Source organism: Dipodomys ordii, unplaced genomic scaffold (assembly GCF_000151885.1).
Source record: "Dipodomys ordii isolate 6190 unplaced genomic scaffold, Dord_2.0 Scaffold6, whole genome shotgun sequence".
In the NCBI taxonomy this organism is placed as follows: domain Eukaryota; kingdom Metazoa; phylum Chordata; class Mammalia; order Rodentia; family Heteromyidae; genus Dipodomys; species Dipodomys ordii.
Genome location: NW_012267222.1, coordinates 6,891,977 through 6,913,089, shown reverse-complemented (window position 1 = coordinate 6,913,089; position 21,113 = coordinate 6,891,977). Strand labels below are relative to the sequence as shown.

General features: G+C 47.6%; 2 protein-coding genes across 2 annotated transcripts in view; both read left to right on the top strand.

Annotated features, from left to right (window-relative positions):
* The window catches only part of Mtor (mechanistic target of rapamycin (serine/threonine kinase)), a 124,323-nt gene extending 120,954 nt beyond the window's left edge, over positions 1 to 3,369 (top strand). Inside the window, exons 54-57 of the mRNA XM_013031836.1 lie at positions 452 to 532; positions 915 to 995; positions 1,640 to 1,745; positions 2,542 to 3,369. Coding sequence (XP_012887290.1) covers positions 452 to 532; positions 915 to 995; positions 1,640 to 1,745; positions 2,542 to 2,557 — 284 coding nt within the window. The 3' untranslated portion in view covers positions 2,558 to 3,369. The remainder of the gene's footprint in view (positions 1 to 451; positions 533 to 914; positions 996 to 1,639; positions 1,746 to 2,541) is intronic.
* A 2,505-nt stretch (positions 3,370 to 5,874) lies between these two features.
* The window catches only part of Exosc10 (exosome component 10), a 23,870-nt gene continuing 8,631 nt past the window's right edge, over positions 5,875 to 21,113 (top strand). The window contains exons 1-17 of the mRNA XM_013031831.1: positions 5,875 to 5,990; positions 6,721 to 6,857; positions 8,977 to 9,100; positions 10,259 to 10,363; positions 10,648 to 10,813; positions 10,966 to 11,080; positions 11,986 to 12,061; positions 12,282 to 12,392; positions 13,041 to 13,184; positions 13,558 to 13,748; positions 14,755 to 14,911; positions 15,171 to 15,319; positions 15,483 to 15,533; positions 16,602 to 16,713; positions 20,088 to 20,138; positions 20,237 to 20,315; positions 20,405 to 20,502. Of these exons, the coding sequence (XP_012887285.1) occupies positions 5,880 to 5,990; positions 6,721 to 6,857; positions 8,977 to 9,100; positions 10,259 to 10,363; positions 10,648 to 10,813; positions 10,966 to 11,080; positions 11,986 to 12,061; positions 12,282 to 12,392; positions 13,041 to 13,184; positions 13,558 to 13,748; positions 14,755 to 14,911; positions 15,171 to 15,319; positions 15,483 to 15,533; positions 16,602 to 16,713; positions 20,088 to 20,138; positions 20,237 to 20,315; positions 20,405 to 20,502 (1,977 nt within the window). The 5' untranslated portion in view covers positions 5,875 to 5,879. The remainder of the gene's footprint in view (positions 5,991 to 6,720; positions 6,858 to 8,976; positions 9,101 to 10,258; positions 10,364 to 10,647; positions 10,814 to 10,965; positions 11,081 to 11,985; positions 12,062 to 12,281; positions 12,393 to 13,040; positions 13,185 to 13,557; positions 13,749 to 14,754; positions 14,912 to 15,170; positions 15,320 to 15,482; positions 15,534 to 16,601; positions 16,714 to 20,087; positions 20,139 to 20,236; positions 20,316 to 20,404; positions 20,503 to 21,113) is intronic.

The window sequence follows — 21,113 nt, the reverse complement described above, 5'->3', positions numbered from 1 at the left end:
GAACCCAGGGCCTTAAGCATGCAAGGCAAGTGCTCTACCACTGAACCACCTTCCCAGCCCCTAACCAAGACTCTTGATGCCAGAATCTTCTCTGCTAAAGACAATATCAGACTTTTTCTACCCACAAATAATATGCACATTTTCTGAGGAATAACTCTTCAGACATATGTGAGCCATTTCAAAGATAGTGTTCTTATATTATCGTCTGGTTTTGTCCAAACATGTTTTATCTCCAGGGTTTTGATTTATGTTCCTGTTCTCCACATCAGAACATTGAATTCATAGATGTAACAACTTACAAATGAATAAAGAGTAACACAAAGCTTTTTCCTCTCCCACTGAGGTCCTTAGGACAGGTGTTAAAGGGGCACAGTATGTGAAAAATCAAAAGCTCACACCGACAATGACTTCTAAGTTGTTTGAATTTTCTAATTGATTTTTTTCGCTCTAGAAATTTTGGACAGTGTGGAACTTGGGGAACCAGCCCATAAGAAAACAGGGACCACAGTGCCAGAGTCTATTCATTCTTTCAGTAAGTTCACCCTCTGAGGAACTGCACCAATGACTGAATTCATTAAGAAAATAGCTGCTAGCTTTGAGCACAAAGAGGCTCAGGACAGTGCGCCCAAACCCCGAGTTCAAGCTCTAAGACCAACAACAACAAAAAAGAACAGAGAGAGAGAAAGGAGCTGCCGTGTGAAGTAGGGAAGGGGAGGGCTCAAGGAGATGAGGTAACAAATCTGCCTGGGAGAAGAAAGGCTCCATGAATTTCTCCTTGTATTCTGAGGACAAAGATGGGCACAAAGGAGGACTGGTCAACATCCACGAAAATGATGGATAAGACAAACAGGGGCCCCATAGAACCTGTGCTGGTGAGCTAATCCTGCTGCTATTTCTGCTCTTGTGCATTCCAGTTGGAGACGGTTTGGTGAAACCCGAAGCCCTTAATAAGAAAGCTATTCAGATTATTAATAGGGTTCGAGACAAGCTCACGGGTACGTATGTTTGTTCAGGTGCACTTCTGGTATAGGACATCTGAGAGGAGCTGCTCTCCCCTGGAGTGGGTGGTCAGCCCCATCTCCAGTGGTGCAGTATCCGGGGTGTGGTGTCTGGACTTCAGCCTCCTATGGCTTATGGAGTGTCTCAGGCTCCCCCTCTGCTTCTCCTTCTGGTGACCAATTTTACATGGAGTTCTTTACTTTTTTTTTTTTTTGGGGTCACTCACAGGGCCTGAACTCTGGGCCTGGGCACTGCCCCTCAGCTCTTCAGCTCAAGGCTAGCACTCTACCATTTGAGCAACAGCGCCACTTTTGGTGCTTTTTCTGTTTATGTGGTGCTGAGGAATCGAACGCAGGGCTTCATACATGCTAGGCAAGCGCTCTGCCAGTAAGCCACCTTCCCAGCCATGCCTTTAGTTTTTTAGTCAAGTGACATTGATCAGCACCTATACCACTATATGCTCAGAAACTATCCTGGAAAAAGGCCCCCCATTCCAGAGCTGCCCTTCAACACAAGACCTCCCCGACCAGGCACACGCAGGCGGTGGAGCACCAGCCTATCCACGACAGAAAGTTGACCAGAAGGAACTAGGAATGTGTTGGTGGTAGCAGGTGCAGGTGTTTACACTTCTCTTCCTCAGGTCGAGACTTCTCTCATGATGACACCTTGGATGTTCCAACACAAGTAGAGCTGCTCATTAAACAAGCCACATCCCATGAAAACCTCTGCCAGTGCTACATTGGCTGGTGAGTGCATCAGCAGTGAGGGCCCAACCCTGTTCCCAACCTTGGAGCCAAAGCTGGCCCGAGTAGCCCCAGGACAGTTAGAGCTGCAGAGCTCATGCTCACCAGCTGTGCTTCTTGTTTCACAGGGGAGGAAATAGAAATTTGGAGGGCAACACCAAACTCAGTTAACATTGCATCAAGAAGCAGGATGCTGGTGGTTCACACCTGTCCTCCTAGCTACTCATGAGGCTAAGATCTGAGGGTCACCCTATGAAGCCAGCACAGGGAACAATATACTCAGAAGTGGAGCAATGGCTCAAGCCATTGCTCCAGCCTTGAGCAAAAAAAAAAGCTCAAGGACAGCATCCAGGCCCTGAGTTCAAGCCCCAGAAATGGCACCCCCCAAAAAAAATTGCATTTCAAACAATGGCTTAGAATAGACTGCCTGTTAGTTTGTGAGGTTTCATCAAGATTTTTGTTATACTTCAGAGACAAAAAGGACATAGGAAAAGACCCCAGATCAGTGACAGAGAGAGGAAGATGAAAAGACAGATGATCTGAGAGTCTAGCCTTCAGGACCCCAGGCATCCCATAGCTGATTGCTGAGGCATGTTTAGAGGCAGAAACTTGAGAGAGGAGATGCAGAAAGCATCCTTGAGGGATCTCATCAGCGCCAGCCCTCCACAGGAGATGTCACGTTGAGAGCTGGGAAGCTCAGGGAAGAAGTCTCAGGACTGTCAGGTGGGTGGTGGGATGCAGGCAGAGCTGTGCAGAGGCTCAGCTTGCTAAACTGGTCCTTTGCTGTCTGTCCTCCTAGGTGTCCCTTCTGGTAGCAGGAGCCCCAGCATGCCACAGCGTCTCCTCTGAGGCTTTCATACTTCGGTCTGTGCTTCCACTAAACTGAAACTGTGGTCAGAAAGTTCAACCTAATTCAACATTTTGAAATGTAAATGAAAAGAACTACTGTATACTCCAAGTTGGTTTGAACCAACTTTCTAGCTGCTGTTGAAGAAGATAAGGTCAGAAACACAAGGCTTGATTATGTTCCCAGACAGTGAAACACAATAATACTACATACATCAAGCCATTGATTTGGGGGGAACAGAAGATCCATAACTTAGAAATACGGGTTTTGACTTAACTCAAGAGAGCTCATTGTAAGCACTTACTGACAGACCAGCCTGGTCATCCCTGTCAGCGGGGCACAGCAGACTCAGCACAGTCCATCCTGGACTGTAAAGAAGAGAAGCGGCCTTCAGTGCTCCGCCCACCCTCTTACCTCAGTGTCCCTGGACAGTAGCAGCATTTGGAGGATGGGCCAAAATGGGTGACAACTGACTGAGAGATGCTGCGACTCCCTTCAGTGCAGGATCTCCCCACCAAAAGGGGCACAGGGGCTCATAGCACAGTGGAGCCCACTCCGGTCCTGCGCTCAGCAAGAGCTGAGCACTATGCCCGGAGCAGGGACTCTGAGCACAAGGTCCACCCTGGAGGAGCTGAACTCGGAGGGAGATTTACTGGAACAGGTGGGGCCCGTGAGGAAGTAACTACATGCACAAAGTATAGGGGCAGCATCGTGTAGACATCACGTTGTATCAGAATTGTTTTTTGTGCCAATAAATGACATCAGAATTTTAAAAACATGCACATGACTGAGTTTTAATTCATAGTTTTTAGTGAATTCTAAAAAGGAAACTGGGTACTGGTGGCTCACACCTGTAATCCCAGCTACTCAGGAGGCTGAGATCTGAGGATCACAATTTGACCAGCCTGGGCCAAAAAGGTCCCATGAGACTATCTCCAATTAACCACTCAAAAACTGAAAATGGTTCAAGAGGTAGAGTGCTAGCCTTGAGCAAAAGAGTTCAGGGACAGTGATGAGGCCCTGAGTTCAAAGTCCCCTTCCCCCCCCCCCCCCATACTGAAACGCTGGGCCTCCCTGGCCGAGCCTCCCTGCTGTGCCTCCCAAACTCTGCCTCCCTCCCACCTCCCCCCCCCCCCCCCCCCCCCCCCCCCCCCGCCCCAAACTGACAAAAATTCTAAAAGGGACAGTAGACTACTTGCCTGATATCCACAAGGTCTTGGGTTTTGTTCCCAGCACTATATTATGCGTACACGCACACCCTCCAGTGTTATTAATATTTACTACTAGGGACTACAAAGAAGACAAGGACAGTGTAATACCGCAGAGAAAACAGAGGCCACCAACCCCAAAGTACTGAAAGGAGCGAGCCCACAGGTTGAAGTGATAATTCCCTAGCAACCCAGGAGAACCTCAAGGAAAGAGGCCACTTGGGATGAATCTTAAGGAATGGCACATGAAGCAACTGGGGACATTCCTGGCAACAAAGGAATTACCCAGCACCAAGATTTAAAAGTCTGAGGGACTGGGAAGATGGCTCAGTGGTAGAGCACTTGCCTTGCATGCCTGAGGCCCTGGGTTCGATTCCCCAGCACCACATAAGCAAAAAGAAAAAAGCCAGAAGTGGCGCTATGGCTCAACTGGTAGAGCGCTAGCCTTGAGCTGAAGAGCTGAGGGACAGCACCCAGAGTTCAGGCCCCAGGACCGGACCCAAAAATAAAATAAAAGTCTGAGACCTGCAGCACACAAGCATGCAAGAAACCACCCACCCACCAAATCTTATGGGTGGGCCTCATGGCTCAGCATGTATGGCTTGGTGGTCAATGGAGAATAAAGGGAACAACAAGGAAATCCAGGACTTAAAACTATACATATCTTGCCAGGCATCCATTCAAAACTAGCTGGGGCAGCAGAAAAACAGGCAAACCTCCACCTCCAATTAACAATCAAAAAGCCAGACTGGCCGGGGACCAGTGCTTTATACCTGTAATCCTAGATACCCAGGAGGCTGAGATCTGAGAATCATAGTTCAAAGCCAGTCCCGGCAAGAAAGTGTGAGACCAAAAAGCCAGAAATGGAGCTATGGCGCAAGTGGTATGGTAGAGAACTAATCTTGAGCAAAAAAGCTCTGTGCCCAGGCCCTGGGGAAAAAAAAAAAAAGACTAGCTAGGCATTAGTGGCTTAAGCCTGTCATCTAAAGCCAGTCCAGGCAGGAGAGTGCCAGCCCTGACAAGCTAAGGGATAGCACATAGGCCCTGAATTCAAGCCCCAGTACTAGCATGCACATGCACACTCATATGGATAGGTAGGTAGGTAGATCAATGTACTAATAGCCATGCACCACTTCCTATGTTTCTTTACCCACTGTTATATTTTTATTTCATTAGCTTTTATTAGGATATGTTAATATACAGGATATCGTGCTAATTCTATGCATCTATGATGTACACAGTACTTTGAACAAGGTCATCTTTCATATTGTATTTCCTCCTCTTACATCTTAACTACTACCTGAGTTTCATCCCCAGCACTGCCCCCCCCCAAAAAAAAGATTATTTTAAATCCTAATGGCAATCCTAACAATAATTTTAATATACCTGGAAGGTCTCATAGTAATCTTAGATTCTCTACAGCCTATATTATCACCTATTGCCTACCCTAAAAAAAGAAAAGGATTAACATAATGTCCTCGGTTCCAGATGAAATGCCTGCAGTGATGTTATCTTTACGGAAGATAACGCCAATAGAATGAATACACTGAGGGGGGAAAATGGTGACTATCAGGTCGTTCAGATTCCTTAGCATGACAAATTTTAAGTTTTGTCTAAACCAAGTGTAGCTTTGTGGTGATGAAATACCAAAGGCCGAAGAGCAGCGACGGAGGTCCTGCAGAGCAGTCTGACCCTCCGGTCCTGAGTGGTTTCGGTAACCTGTGTGAAGGAAGGATGCGTGGATGACTGGGAGACCGTGTGCAGTCGCCCTGGCGCGTGTCAGCGTCCCCGGCTGCAAGCCAGCACTCTGCCGCGTGAGCCACACCTCCGACCGGCCATGGGAGTCCTCCTCCAGATCTCAGCCCCTGGAGTAGCAGGGTTTACCGGCGTGAACCACCCGGCCCGCCCAGCGGCTCGCCGGTAATCCCAGCTAATCCCGCCGCGCCCTGGGTGGGGAAGAGCGCTCGGATCTCCGCGCTCCCACCCCTTCCCGCGGGCGCCCCAGGACGCCCAGCGCGCATGCGTGCTGCGCGGGACCCGCGCCGGCGCGCTCTCGCGAGACGAACTCTGCGGACTGGAAAGATGGCGCCTCCCAGCCCTCGGGATCCCCAAGCTTCGTCGGCGACCAGCGCGACAGATTCCGACGGGGAGATGGTGCTGCCCGGCTTCCCGGACGCAGACAGCTTCGTGAAGGTGAGTTTGCGGAGACCCAGCGGGCTCCGGGGGCCGCCCGTCCTGGCCGGAAGCCGGCCCGGGGCCTCGCGGGGTCGGCCGCAGCGCCACCACCAGGCCGGGGCTTCCGGGGCTCGCGGGGCCCGGCCGCCCAGGCTCCTCCCGGGCCTCGGCCCCGGGGCCCCGCACCCTGGCCCGACCGCCACCCCGGCTCCCTCCCAGCGTTCTCCTGTACCCGCTCTTCAGCTTTAACCATGGACACACGTAGATCCAGGTCTTAACCTCGGGCATAAATAACCCTTACAAAGCTCCCGAGCCAGCCCGGGCAGGAAAGCCCTCGTAACAGTCTTATCTCCAGTTTATCAGCAAAAAAAAAAAAAAAAAAAAAGCTGGAAGTGGAACTATGTCTCAAATGGTAGAGCACCAGCCTTGAGCAGAAAAGCTAACAGCCCTCAGGCCTTGAGTTCAAGCCCCAGTACTTGCCTAAAAAGCCGGGGGGGGGGTGAAGGGGAGAGAGAATTTTAGCTCCAAACTTAGTTTTGTGTTCACCATTGAACCCTCGGGGCCCGGAATGGAATTTAGGTAGACTCACTCTGAATGTTTGTTGGATGGATGTAGATTGGATATATTTAGCACTTGATGTAGCCAACAATATACGCAAATAGACTTTCCCCCCACCCTTAAGAAATCGATTTGCTGAATGAATGAGATCCATGTTTAAATATGTACCTTCTTTTCTGGATTTTGACAGTTTGCTCTTAGCTCTGTGGTGGCGGTCACTAAGGCCTCTGGAGGCCTACCACAGTTTGGCGATGAGTATGACTTTTACCGAAGTTTTCCTGGCTTCCAGGCATTTTGTGAAACACAGGGAGACAGGTTGCTCCAGTGGTAAGTACTGTATATCATTGCCCCATATTAGTGAAAGAAGTGAACATACATAAAAAGGAAGCTAATTTGACCTAAATTTGCTCTCCTGAAACATGTTTTTGCTATAAACAATAATAGAATGTGAAAATGATATAAAATATTTTCATTAGAGAAATGCTACTTTGTAAAATTTTAGTTTAACTTTTAGAAAGTATACTGTCTTTTTTAGTGAAAAACTGGGAAAGAGTGACATTGTCCAGAAAGGCATGTACTTATTACCTTATTATGAAACTATAACTCCTCTATACATCACTTTTTTTTATTTTGGTTGGTTGTGGGGCTTGAACTCTGGGCTTGGGCACTATCCCTGCACTCTTCAGCTCAAGGCCACTGCTCTACCGCTTGAGCCACAGCGCTACTTCCGGTTTTCTAGTGGTTAATTGGAGATGAGTCTCATGGACTTTTCTGCTTGTGCTGGCTTTGAACTGTGATCCTCAGATCTCAGCCTCCTCAGTAGCTAGCATTACAGGCGTGAGCCACCAGCGCCCAGCATACATCACCTTTATAATAACCAAAAGGAATTTTTTTTAAAGTGTATGAGGTCACTGGTGGCTCACGTTTGTAATTCTAGCTGCTCCAGAGGCTGGGATCTGAGGATCTCAACCACCAAAAAGCCAGAAATGGAACAGTGGCTTTGAGCAAAAAAACTCAGGGACAGTGGCCAGACCCTGAGATCAAGCCACTAGACCAGCACAAAAAAAAAAAAAAGTGTATTAGGACAGATAATACACAACAGATTTTTAACTGTTATGTGGTAACTAATTAGAAAAGCTCCCAGATTTGACACATTAAAACAACGAAGGCAGCATATATTGTTTACATACTATCATATTTTTTTTAGTATTTAAAGAAGCATTGTCAGGGTTGGAGGCATGGCTCAGTTGGTAGAGCGCTCAAGCACTAGCCATTGAGCTAAAACATCACATACCAAGTTTAAGTCCTGGGCTCCAACCTACAAAAAGAAAAGAGCTGGCACCAGAGTGCCTCACACCTATAATCCTAGCTACTCAGGAAGCTGAGATCTGAGGATCATGGTTCAAAGCCAATCCAGGCAAGAAAGTCCGTGAGACTCTTATCTCCAATAAACCACTCAGAAAACTGGAAGTGGCCCTGTGGCTCAAGTAGGTAGAGTGCTAGCCTTGATCTGAAGAGCTGAGGGACAGCATCCAAGCCCAGAGTTCAAGCCCCACAACCAACCAAAGAAAAAGAAAGAAAAGTTTTTATTTGGATAATTTCTTTCTACAATTAACAGATAAAGAAAACAAGTCTATGGGGGGGAGGGGGGAGGCTGGGAAGGGATGGGAAGGGTAAACAAAGGAGGAGGCTGCAATGCTTGGTAAGAAATGTACGCATTATCCTGCCCATGCAATTGTAACCCCTCTGTACAGTATGTTCACAAATAAAATAAAATAAAATTAAAAAAAAAGAAAAAAGAAATAGAAAACAAGTCTGGGTAAGACTAGTGAATTGTTCAAGGCCACACAACTGGGTGTGTGTAGAGGGGGTGTATGTGTTGTTTTTACATTTTAAAATCATAACTCAGATTTACATTCAACCTTGCCATTAACATACAGGCCGTGGTTTTTTTGTTTGTTTTTGCTTTTGCTTTTTGTAAACTCTGGGTCTCATGCTCAAGGCTGGTGCTTTACCACTTGAGCCACACCTCTATTTCCAATTTTTACATGCTTAATTGGAGAAAAGAGGCTTGAGGATTTGTCTACCCAGGATGGTTTCAAACCTCAGTTCTCAGATCTCAACCTTCTAAGTAGCTAGGATTATAGTCATGAGCTCCCGGGACACCACTCAGACTGTATTTATTTATTCATTTGATTCTGGGGATGGAACCCTAGACGTTGTTCATGCTACACATATACTCTGCTACTGAGCTGCACCCTCATCCCCTTCCCCCTAAGTGTTGTTTCTCAAAGGTTGGTATAAGTCTGTAAATTTCTTTAGTTTCATCAAAGAATGTGATAAATCAACTGAGTCAACTCACTTGAGTATTCTCCCAGCCTGTAAGCTGATGAAATAAGGTATACAATCTGACCTTGAGTTTTTTTGTTTTGTTTTTTCCCCTCAGCATGAGTAGGGTAATGCAGTACCATGGGTGTCGCAGTAACATTAAAGATCAAAGTAAAGTGACTGAATTGGAGGACAAATTTGACTTGCTAGTGGATACCAATGATGTGATTCTAGAGAGAGTGGTGAGTATTCTACCACATACCCAACTAACAAGTGAAGAGCCGCGGATCAGTGCACAAAGGGAGACCCAGGCACTTTAGATAGAAAATGAAAAGAGTTTAGCATTTCCCACCAGAAAGAATATTCCTCTGGTTAGTTAATGTTTTCTTACTCAAAACAACTATAGTTGTTCAAAATATAATGGGGTTGTAGATGTGGCTCAAGTGGCAGAGCACTTGTTTCATAATTCCAGGGCCCTGAGTTCAAGCCCCAGTACCACTAAAGAAAAGAGAAAAATCCCCCCCTGTGGAAGCCTGTTTTTCATGAGTCTGATTACACTTTTTATCTTCTAGATACACAGATCCTGTTTGTATTGCGAGAGAAGAGGCCTGGGCTGGGAATGTGGCTTAGTGGTAGAGTGCTTGCCTAGCATGCATGAAGCCCTGGGTTTGATTCCTCAATACCACATAAACAGAAAAAGCCAGAAGTGGCACTGTGGCTCAAGTGGTAGAGCACTAGCCTCGAGCACAGAAAAGCTCAGGGACAGAGCCTAGGCCCTGAGTTCAAGTCCCAGGATGAGAGGGGAGGGAAGTCTCTGCTGCTTTTACTATTTACACTGTCAACAAGCACATCAACCTACAGGAATAGTAGGAAGCTCTATATTATTCTGCCTAACATACTATCCATTAGGCCTAATTCTATACCAAAACATTATGGAAATACACAGAGGTCATCCAAAATAAACCTGACCTGCAGCCTGTGACAGTCTTTGGGACACTGAAATCTTGCCTGACCCATGAGGTCTTCTCTACGGGCCTGTATGCCAGTCGGCTGTAACCTGGCTATGCTTCTGCTACTAGTAGTGTTCAGACTCATGTTCCAAATCTGCCTTGACAGGGCTTCTTGAATGCTAGGCAAACACTACTACTAAACTCTTCTCCCAACCCTGCACACCTATATCTAAAAGGCTTCTAAGTTATTTTGGATTTTCAGTCCAATTTAGAGCTAACAAGAGAGTCAGTCAAGGGTCGGGAGGAACTGACAAAAACTATGTATGTTTATAGTGTATATTATATTTTGATACGTACATTACTCCTGTAGTCAGAATTCTGTGATCACAGTGTCAGGTAATTAACTTTTTTTAACCTCAAAAAAATTTTTATTGCTTCTTTCATTGTTAGGGTATTTTGCTGGATGAAGCATCAGGCGTGAATAAGCATCAGCAGCCTGTCCTTCCTGCAGGCTTGCAAGTGCCTAAAACCATAGTGTCCAGCTGGAACCGGAAGGTGAGGCCTTGGTAAACTAGAGCCCCTGCTGTCAGCTTGATGGCTGGGCTTTTGTTCATTCTAATTGTAGCTTGATGAACACAGAACTGGCCACTGTCCCTTTGAGTTGTTGTTGGGAACAGACACACTCTAATTCCACCTTCTTTTTCCACATTGCACTCATTACCCTTACATTGTCTGGCTGATGGAATGTTCTTGTCTCCTCTGAAGACACGAGTTGGAGTTTATTTTTCTAATTCACCAAGCTGCTATGTGCTAAAGCATGTATTATGCATTGATCTTAGGCAGGAGAATATGGCAAAAAAACAAAATCTGAAACGTTCCGACTGCTTCATGCAAAAAACATCATCCGACCTCAGCTCAAGTTTCGAGAGAAAATTGACAATTCCAACACACCGTTTCTTCCTAAAATTTTCATCAAGCCTAATGCTCAGAAGCCCCTCCCTCAGGGTGAGTAAACATTTGAGCCTTTCCTTCAATCCAAGGAATTCTGCTCCCCACTAGCAAAGGGCAGGGACCTCTTGGATAACTTCCCCCTCCCAAACTAGAAAAGACACAGAGGTCCCAGTCCCTGTGTGATGGTGTCTTGTTTGGGTCTCCAGCTCTCTCAAAAGAAAGGCGGGAACGGCCCCAGGATCGTCCTGAGGACTTGGATGTACCCCCAGCCCTGGCAGATTTCATCCATCAGCAGCGAACCCAGCAAGTTGAGCAGGACATGTAAGTGTTAATTGAGTTCAAGTTCAAGCCCCTACATACCGGCACCAAAACAGAGACATGTTATTCAAACCCACAAGGGATTATATGTTCATCATCCAATTAACTACCAAAAAGCTGGAGAGCAAAGAAAGCTCAGGGACAATGCTCAGGCCCTAAGTTCAAGCCCCAGGACTGGGACCTCACCCCCCCCCCAAAAAAAAATGTAAGACTAGAGTTTTTTTGTTGTTGTTGTTGTTGTTGGGGGGGTGGTCATGGGGCTTCAACTCTGGGGTTGGGCACTGTCCCTGAGCTCTTCAACTCAAAGCCAGTGCTCTACCACTTGAGCCACAGCACCACTTCTGGTTTTCTGGTGGTATATTGGAGATAAGAGTCTTGCCGGGCACTGGTGGCTCACGCCTGTAATCCTAGTTACTCAGGAGGCTGAGATCTGAGGATCACAGTTCAAAGCCAGCCCGGGCAGGAAAGACCGTGAGACTCCTATCTCCAATAAACCACCAGAAAACTGGAAGTGGCGCTGTAGCTCAAGTGGTAGAGCGCTCACCTTGAGCTAAAGAGCTGAGGGACAGCGCCCAGGCCCAGAGTTCAAGCCCCACGACCGACAAAAAAAAAAAAGAGTCTCACAGACTTTCCTGCCTGAGCTGGCTTTGAACCATGACCTTCAGATCTCAGCCTCCTGAGCAGTTAGGATAAGCATGAGCCACCAGCGCCTGGCTATGACTAGCATTTTAATGATCATCTTATAAGGATGATCAAGATCCTCTGATTTATTTGTAGTTACCATGCTTTTATCAAGGGAAGATAGTCACAGTGGTCTTTTCCCATTTGTTTTTACTTTATATTGGAGTAGTTGGTTTCTTTTGAGAATTACAGGATTCATCAAGTTTTTTTTGTTTCATTTTATGCAGGTTTGCACACCCTTATCAGTATGAACTGGACCACTTCACTCCACCAGACTCTGTGCTTCAGAAGCCAGAGCCACAGGTGAGTTCCCCATCTTAGTTACACTGGGTCTTGAGTGGCATGGAAAGAAGAATCAGTCACACCAATGACCTCATGTAATCTTGATGTCCCTCAGACGATCTTGGGGGCGGGGGAGGGGTGTGGCTTTGGGTCATTCCCTGGACTCATAATTTACTTTGTATTTTAGTGGGAATCGTTTTTAATGTTCCTCTCTCTTTCTTGATACCCTTTACTGATTCAGTTATATAGACCTGTAGAAGAAACACCCTGCTGCTTTGTTTCCTCTCTGGACCAGCTCGTGGAGCTCAATGAGAAGCTCCTAAATTGTCAGGAATTTGCCGTAGACTTGGAGGTATGTTCTAATTAATTAAATTTTTATATTTTCTGTGAGCTCACCTACTGAAGAAGTGTAAAATTAGCAATAATTTAAATCTCTCTCATCATGTAGTTTTGCTCTGTAGTTGGCTTTTTGAAATCAGTAAAGGAAGGGCTAGGGTAGTTCCGCAGTAGGGTATGTGTTTACCATGTACAAGGTCCATTCAAACCCCAGACGAAAAGAAGAAAAGGAAAGCCTAAAGAATCTTTTTTCCACTCTTGCCTCTTTCTGTGTACTTTAGCACCATACTTTTGTTTATTTAATTTTTGTTATGGGTCATGAGGCCTGAACTCTGAACCCAGGCATTGTCCCTGAGCTCTTTTTGCACAAGGCTAATGCTCTATCACTTTGAAGCACAGTGCCACTTCCGGTTTTTGAGTGGTTAATTAGAGATAAAAGTCTCACAGAGACTTCTCCTGGGCTAGCTTCAAACCATGATCCTCAGATCTTGGCCTCCTGAGTAGCTAGGATTACAGGCCTGAGCCACCGGCGCGCTTTTTTTTTTTTCACCTCTTGTTTCCATTTCCTGGAATTCATTTCAATAAATCCTATATCACATGACCAGAGGCATTGTGCCTTTGGGTTCTGCCTATAACAGAATCTTCCTTTGGTCTCCCTGTGTAGCATCACTCTTACCGGAGCTTCCTAGGACTGACCTGCCTGATGCAAATTTCCACCCGAACAGAAGACTTCATCATAGACACGCTGGAGCTCCGCAGTGACATGTACATTCTCAACGAAAGCCTCACGGACCCAGCTATTGTGAAGGTGAGCCAGCACCAATGGCTCCCACCTGTGAGGCAGGACGCAGTGCTTCCTGCTGGGCAGTTCCAACTCTAGGAGGAATTGCCTCAGCTCCTACCTTAAGGTTCCGTGTGCTAAGCTGCTACAAGAGCCTACAACATCAGAATTGCTTAAACTAAAGACACTCAAGCTAGAAGAGTGTGTTTGTCAGTGGGCTGGAAGCAGCTTCAGCCTTACCGCTACGCAAGTAAGATTATACACTAAGGCTACATCCCAGATTAATAGTAACATGTAAAACTATGCACATCTTAGTCCCACTGGCTTCTGGTTTCAGTGTCTGGTAACAGAGCTGTAAGTTGTGCTGGTGTGAGGTGCATGCACGGCTTTTTGTGTGTAGGTCTTCCACGGTGCCGACTCTGACATCGAGTGGCTGCAGAAGGACTTCGGGTTGTATGTGGTGAACATGTTTGACACTCACCAGGCAGCACGCCTTCTCAACCTAGGCCGACACTCACTTGATCACCTGCTGCGGCTCTACTGTGGTGTGGAGGCCAACAAGCAGTACCAGCTAGCGGACTGGAGGATCCGGTCAGTCTGTGCATGATAAGGAACGGTGGGTGGCAGAGGAAAGCTGCAGGCTTATTGGCCTCATTCCTGGAGACACGTGTTCAGTCTTCAGTGTGTTTGAACTGGACGCGAATGGCGTTGGACCCCCGGATGTGTTCTGTGGTACAGAACAATGGGACATTTTAGGATGCTAGTGGGGAATTTGCAGTAGACTGCCTCTTAGAGATAGTGATCAAAAAGGCATGCCCAGTTGATATCAGCCTGCAGTTGGGGGGGGGGTGATTATGTGAGAGGTGTGAGAGGAGGCTAAGGTGCAGGGACTTGGCTGTGCTTGCTGGGAGCCTGCTTCTTTCTCAGCACTGCAGCTGACACAGGAAAGTCCTCTGAGCTTTCTTCCCTTCCCCTCACACCAGAACTTCTAAGTAGGAAAATGAATAAAGCCCAAATATAAGAAGGAAGTTTGTACTCTGAAAACCACTTCCTGTGACTGGGCCCTGGGTCCATGCCATGCACAGGCGGTATGCTGAGGGATGCTGTCCTCTGCCACACCACATTTCTGTGCCCATCCCCAGTTCACAGATGAGACTGGTATGCCCAAGAGGTGAAGGTTTGTCATACTGAGGTACAGGGAGTGCTGGTGTATCCCTGGTATTGGCTAGAGAAGAATGTTTGGGGGAGCAGTAAGAATCTTTGTGCTGGGCACCGGTGGCTCATGCCTGTAATACTAGCTACACAGAAGGCTGAGATCTGAGGATCGCGGTTCAAAGCCAGCCCGGGCAGGAAAGTCCGTAAGACTCTTTATCTCCAATAAACCACTAGAAAACCAGAAGTGGCACTGTGGCTCAAGCGGTAGAGCGCTTGCCTTGAGCTGAAGAGCTGAGGGACAGCGCCCAAGCCCAGAATTCAAGCCCCATGACCGACCAAAAAAACAAAAGAATCTTTGAAATCAGAATGCACTCCTTGAGTAGACAGGAGGGTCGCTGCAAAGGAGCAGTCACGGAAGCCATGTCCTTTGTTGGAACTCTAGCCCCCTGCCAGAAGAAATGCTCAACTATGCCCGGGACGACACTCATTACCTGCTTTACATTTACGACAAAATGAGGCTGGAACTGTGGGAGCGAGGCAACGACCAGCCCACCCAGCTGCAAATGGTGTGGCAGCGGAGCAGGGACCTGTGCCTTAAGGTATGATGTTGTCAGCCGCACAGACCCAACACTCAGGGTACAGTGTGGTCAGAGCCACACAGACCCCAGCCTGATTCTAGTTCTTACTTTATGCAAGAGCCAAACATTTTGAAGAGCTCAGGGCACAATTTTGGCTATGTTGTTTTTGTATTTGTTTAGTGCTGAGACTCTACCTGAGCCTCATGCATGCTAGGCAAGCACCCTGCACTAGACTGCGAACCCAGCCACATGGCTCTTGATATTTCCTAACATTTTGCAGAAATTTGTCAAACCCCTCTTCACGGATGAGTCCTACCTTGAGCTATATCGGAAGCAGAAGAAGCATCTGAACTCGCAGCAGTTGGCCGCCTTTCAGCTGCTATTTTCCTGGAGGGACAAAACTGCTCGTAGGGAGGATGAGAGTTACGGGTAAGGCTTCTGGATTGAGGCACCCTGCTAAGGGGAAATAGGGCCTTTTTTCTTTTCTCTTTTCTTGTGGTGAAGGCTGTTTATCTGCTGCATTATGTAGCATTTAGTGGAACTTGTTAGCTGGATCTGATATGATGCTGTTGTGTATTTTTTTTTCTTTCAGATATGTATTGCCAAACCATATGATGCTAAAGATAGCTGAAGAACTGCCTAAGTAAGTGTGGGAGCCGAGTGGTGTGCTCTGCTTCATCAGTAGAGGCGTTCTGTTGACTCGGAGGACTAATGCTCCATCTTTTTTTTTTTTTTTTGTTGGTCGTGGGGCTTGAACTCTGGGCCTGCGCGCTGTCCCTCAGCTCTTCAGCTCAAGGCAAGCGCTCTACCACTTGAGCTACAGTGCCACTTCCGGTTTTCTGGTGGTTTATTGGAGATAAGAGTCTCATGGTCTCTCCTGCCCGGGCTGGCTTTGAACCGCGATCCTCAGATCTCAGCCTCCTGAGTAGCTAGGATTACAGGCGTGAGCCACCAGCGCCCAGCTTAGTGCTCCATCTTGGAAGGTAGCAAGTTCAGGGAATCCAGCGTCCTTGCCAAGGGCTGCCACATTAGAAGGAAAATGTCTGAATGGGATGTTTTAGGGGTTTTGCCTCATGTCCAGGTCAGGGTAAGTCTGAACCTGTAAAAATGTCAGCCAGGTGCCAGTGGCTCACACCTGTAATCCTAGTGCTCAGTTGGCTGAGATCTGAGGATCGTGGTTCAAAGCCAGCCCAGACAGGAAAGTGCGTAAGACTCTTATCTCTAGTAAACCACCAGAAAACCAGAAGTGGCACAGTGGCTCAAGTGGTAGAGCGTTTGCCTTGAGCTGAAGAGCTCAGGGACAGCTCCCAGGCCCAGAGTTCAAGCACCATGACTGACCAAAAAAGAAAATGTCTGTTTCTTTCATCTGCAGTTCTTCTCTTTTATAGTCTCATGATTTTCAGCATAATGTTAAATATAAGCAGAAATACAAATCCACAGCTTGATGTTAATGCCCTGCAGAATTGAGGCTCAGCAATGCTAGGGGCTTATCTCTACCTCTTTCCACTTGCAAATCAGGAATCCTTGTGGAGCTTGCTACAGCAAGGAGCATGCATGCACATAGCTGGCCAGGCTGCCCTGACACAATCTGATTTTATGGTCCTCAGCTTGGCCATGGCCCTCTGGCTTTGCTCAGTCCCTACACTTACTTGGGAGCCTTTTAAAGGCGCTGCTTTTTTGATAAGTTATGTGTGTCCTTCCTTGTCCTCAGGGAACCTCAGGGCATCATAGCTTGCTGCAACCCAGTTCCACCCCTTGTCCGACAGCAGATCAATGAGATGCATCTCTTAGTCCAGCAGGCTCGGGAGATGCCCCTGCTCAAGGTGAGAAATTGACAATTTCTTCGAGGGCTGCCACCCAACCCAACAGGCCTGTTCTTTGTTGGCTAGCACCTGACCACTGGGGCTCATGTCTTCCTTTCTAAAGGAAGGGAGCCGGGCACTGGTGTCTCACGCCTGTAATCCTAGCTACTCAGGAGGCTGAGATCTGAGGATCACAGTTCAAAGCCAGCTCGGGCAGGAAAGACCGTGAGACTCCTATCTTAAATAAACCACCAGAAAACTGGAAGTGGCGCTGTAGCTCATGTGGTAGAGCGCTTGCCTTGAGCTGAAGAGCTAAGGGACAGCACCCAAGCCCAGAGTTCAAGCCCCACAACTGACTAAATAAATAAATAAATAAAATGAAGGGAGTCCTGGGACTTGAAATTTTGTGGGTGGGTCTTCCTGGATTTAGCTGCTACTTGTTGCTGTCATTGCTCTATAGGGCTTGGGTTTGAAGTCAGCCTCCACATGGCAGACGCACTCTACCACTAAGTTATAACCCCAGCCCCTGCAATTCTGTATGATAGTCAAGAAGTAAAATTTGGCAGCACCAGTGACTCACACCTATAATTTTAGCTATTCAGGAAGCTGGGATCTGAATATCGTAGTTTGAAGCCAGCTTGGTCAGTTAAGTACGCAAAAATCAAAAGTGGAGGTGTGGCTCAAGTGTTAGGATACCAGCCTTGGATGAAAAAATCAAGTGAGAGCACGAGGCCCAGAAGTCAAGCTCCACTACCAGCACAAAAAATAGTGTAGGGAGGAACTAGAATACATCCTTCTTATTTTATGATCTTTACTTGAGCTGGTAATATCTAGTGGCCAAGCCAGTTGTTGGGGTCAGTTAACCCAGTGGATTGAGTTGGAGTAGGGATCCAGGGATAGAGAGTTCACCCTGGAAACCAGCAGTGATCTGGCATGAAGTGATCACACTGTCCACACATCCTCACAGAGGGTTGAGGCAAGCACAGAAAGAATCAGAAGAAAAGGCCAGTGAGGCCAGGTGCTGGTGGCTCATGCCTGTTATCCCAGCTACTCAGGAGTCAGATCTGTAGATCATGGTTCAAATCCAGCCTATGCAGGAAAATCCAGGAGAGTCTTATCTCTAATAAACTACCAAAAAAAAAAAAAGCAGAAGTGGAGCTGTGGCAAGTGGTAGAGCACTAGCCTTGAGCCCCGGAACACATGCACGGGCACGCACACACAAACAGCTTAGGAATGGGAGATAGGAAGCTGTGTCAAGGTGAGCCGGACTGTAGAGGCATCACCTGGACAGCAGCTACTGTGGAGGTGGGATGCAAGGCCACTCACCCAAATACAAACCTCAGAGGAAAGAGAAGGAAGGAGAGGCCTGCAAGAGAAGAGAAGTTGAGAAAGGCTGATCTGGGTGGGAGGCGCTGAGGCTTAGACAAATGTAGGTGGAGGTGGGAATCCCTTGGGGATTTTCCCTTTTATTTAAAGATCTTCACTGACTTTACTTTCTTTCCATTATGTCATTGAACAAACACTTCATTCCATAAAATAAAGGAAGTGTTTTCTTGATTTGTGTTTTTTTTTAATTTTTTGAAAATATTTTAATATTTACCATTTTGTTGCCTGTGCTATTAATATACACATGGGGGGGTGGGTCCAGTCGTGGGGTCTGAACTCTGGGCCTGGGCGCTGTCCCTCAGCTCTTCAAGGCTAGCACTCTACCACAGCGCCACTTCCAGCTTTTTTCTTTTTTGCTTATGTGGAACCCAGGGCCTCATGCATGCAAGGCAAGCGCTCTACCACTGAGCCACCTGCCCAGCCCCAACATACACATGTAGTAATAAATATACTACCATTACATAGAATGCAACATGTTGTTTTTAGCATTTATAGCTGATTAAAATTAATGCTGTTATTACCTCAAGAGAGATACAAATAAATATCATGTCCAGATTCCAAACTAAAGCTATAAGGTTGTGCATTTTATTGTTTTTGTATTTTAGACTAAGTCCCATAAGATAGCCCAGACTGGCCTCAAACTCAAGTGTGCCAGACTGGCCTTCTAACTCATACTCCTCTGCCTCCACCTCCCAAGTCCTGGGATAGTGGTGTGAACCATCATACTGGCCTTGGTTTGTTTGTTTGTTTTTTGTCAGTCGTGGGGCCTGAACTCGGCCTGGGTGCTGTCTCTCAGCTCTTCAGCTCAAAGTTAGCACTCCACCACTTGAGCCACAGTGCCACTTCTGGCTTTTTCTGCTTGTATGGTGCTGAGGAATTGAACCCAGAGCCTCATGCAAACAAGGCAAGCACTCTACCACTGGGCCACCTTCCCAGCCCCTGGGCTTGGTTTTATGTTTTATTACAATATTTCAAATGTGTTGGTTTAGCAGTGATATATCAATATATGGTCAATCATATTCATAATTTTTGGAAGATTTTTGGCCCAGAAAGAATTGAAAAGGAAGCTGGGCACTGGTCACCTGCAATCCTAGCTACTCAGGAGGCTGAGATCTGAGGATCACAGTTCAAAGCCAGCCCAGCCTGGGCAGGAAATATCATAAGATTTATCTCCAATTAACCACTTGCAAACTAAAAGTGGAGCTCTGGCTCAAAGTAGAAGAGCACTAGCCTTGAGAAAAAGAGCTCAGGGACAGTGCCCAGGCCCTGAGTTCAAGCCCTGCAACTGACAAAAAGCAAAATAATTGAAAATGAAGTAGGAATAAAAACCTTTGCAGTTGTATTTCAAAATGAATGTCAGGGTTAGAGGCATGGGTCAGTTGGTATAGCAGGAACCAGTTAGTGAAAGTATCAGATACCAAGTTCAAGTCCTAGACCAGGAAGGAGGGAGGGAGGGAGGGAGGAACATCTGAGCTCCTTGGAAACCCTCAGGTCACTCTCCTCATAAAGAGCTCTGCTCTTATCCACCAAGTGGTTTGGTTTTGGTGGTACTGGAATTTGAACTCGGCAGTCACTCTACCACTTTAGCCAAGCCCCCAGTGTGCTTTGCTTTAGTGAATGTTCAGCTAGCAGATCTATCGCTTTTTGCTGGGGGCCAACTTCTGACTGCAATGCTTCTGCCACAGCCTCCCAGTAGAGCTGGAATTAGAGGTGTGCCCCCATCCGCAGCATGTGTTTTTTTGAGGTGGAATCTTACGTTTTGCCCTGCTGGCCTGAACTGCAATCCTCCCAATCTCTGCCTCCCAAGTAGCTGGGATTACAGGCGTGAGGCACCGTGTTCGGCCACCAAGGAATTCTTGAGCACCACAAAATGGCAGTGCCAGGCACTGAAGGGATGTGAGGATGGAAAGACATCTGGGTCCCTGCGAGCCCTGTGAAGGAGTCTGCCGGGGAGCACGTGCCAACGAGTTCACACAGCTTTCCTGCATTGCCCCTTCCTTCCTCCTTAGTCTGAAGCCGCGGCTGGGAAGAAGAAGAGTGGAGCACTGCCCAGTGCTGAGGTACGGCACCGCCTCTGCCCTCGCACCTGTGGGAGGGGCACACAAACCTGACGGCCTGCGTACGGACTTCACATGTGCCCTTCTGCTTCTCCTTGCAGAGACTGGAGAATGTTCTTTTTGGACCTCATGACTGCTCCCACGCCCCCCCAGAAAACTACCTGGTCCCCCCATGTGGCGGTAAGCGGAGCCCTCTGGACTGGCGGGCAGGGCCAGCTGCTGCACTCAGAGCCCTCAGGGTTTGACTCTGCTTCCTTCTGTGCCTCTAGGTTCTGGGCCGGCTCAGAAACAGGCGAGCCTCTTTGCCGAGGAGACCTTGCTGGACACCAAATGCCTGCTTGCTACAGCCGTGATCTCCTTGTTCAGTGTGAGTAGCAGGAAAGCCACGAGAGCACCACAGTGGCCTAGGGCAGGGGGCTCTGGCAGACAGCCTGCCAGGAGTGTCCGTGTGGAGAGATGCGCTCCTGGTCACGCATGTGCACACATGGCAGGGGCTTCTGTTCAGTGTTATGTCAAGAAACCCTGTGGGACAAGTTGCCCAGCAAAGGTGCCCGACAGGGGCAGAATGCACAGGATGTCCACTGAGCTTCACGACCATACACATCAGACCTCGCTGGCCACACATACACTTTTAGGTGATAAGCTTTCTGTGCTGTGGCTGCTTAGAGTGAGGAACACGGGCAGGCTCTAAGGGCAGATCCTTGGTGCTCGACCTGGGAGAGGCTGCAGTGGTCCCAGTTGAGGCTGTATGTCCTTTCTTTTTTTTTTTTTTTTTGCTGGTGATGGGGCCTGAACTCTGGGCCTGGGTGTTGTCCTTCAGCTCAATGCTAGAGCTCTACCACTTGAGACACAGCGCCACTTCCGGCTTTTTCTTTTTTTTTCCGGCTTTTTCTGCTTATGTGGTGCTGAGGAATCGAACCCAGGGCCTCATGCATGCAGCTCCCACTGAGCTACCTTCCCAGCCCCTGTATGTCAATT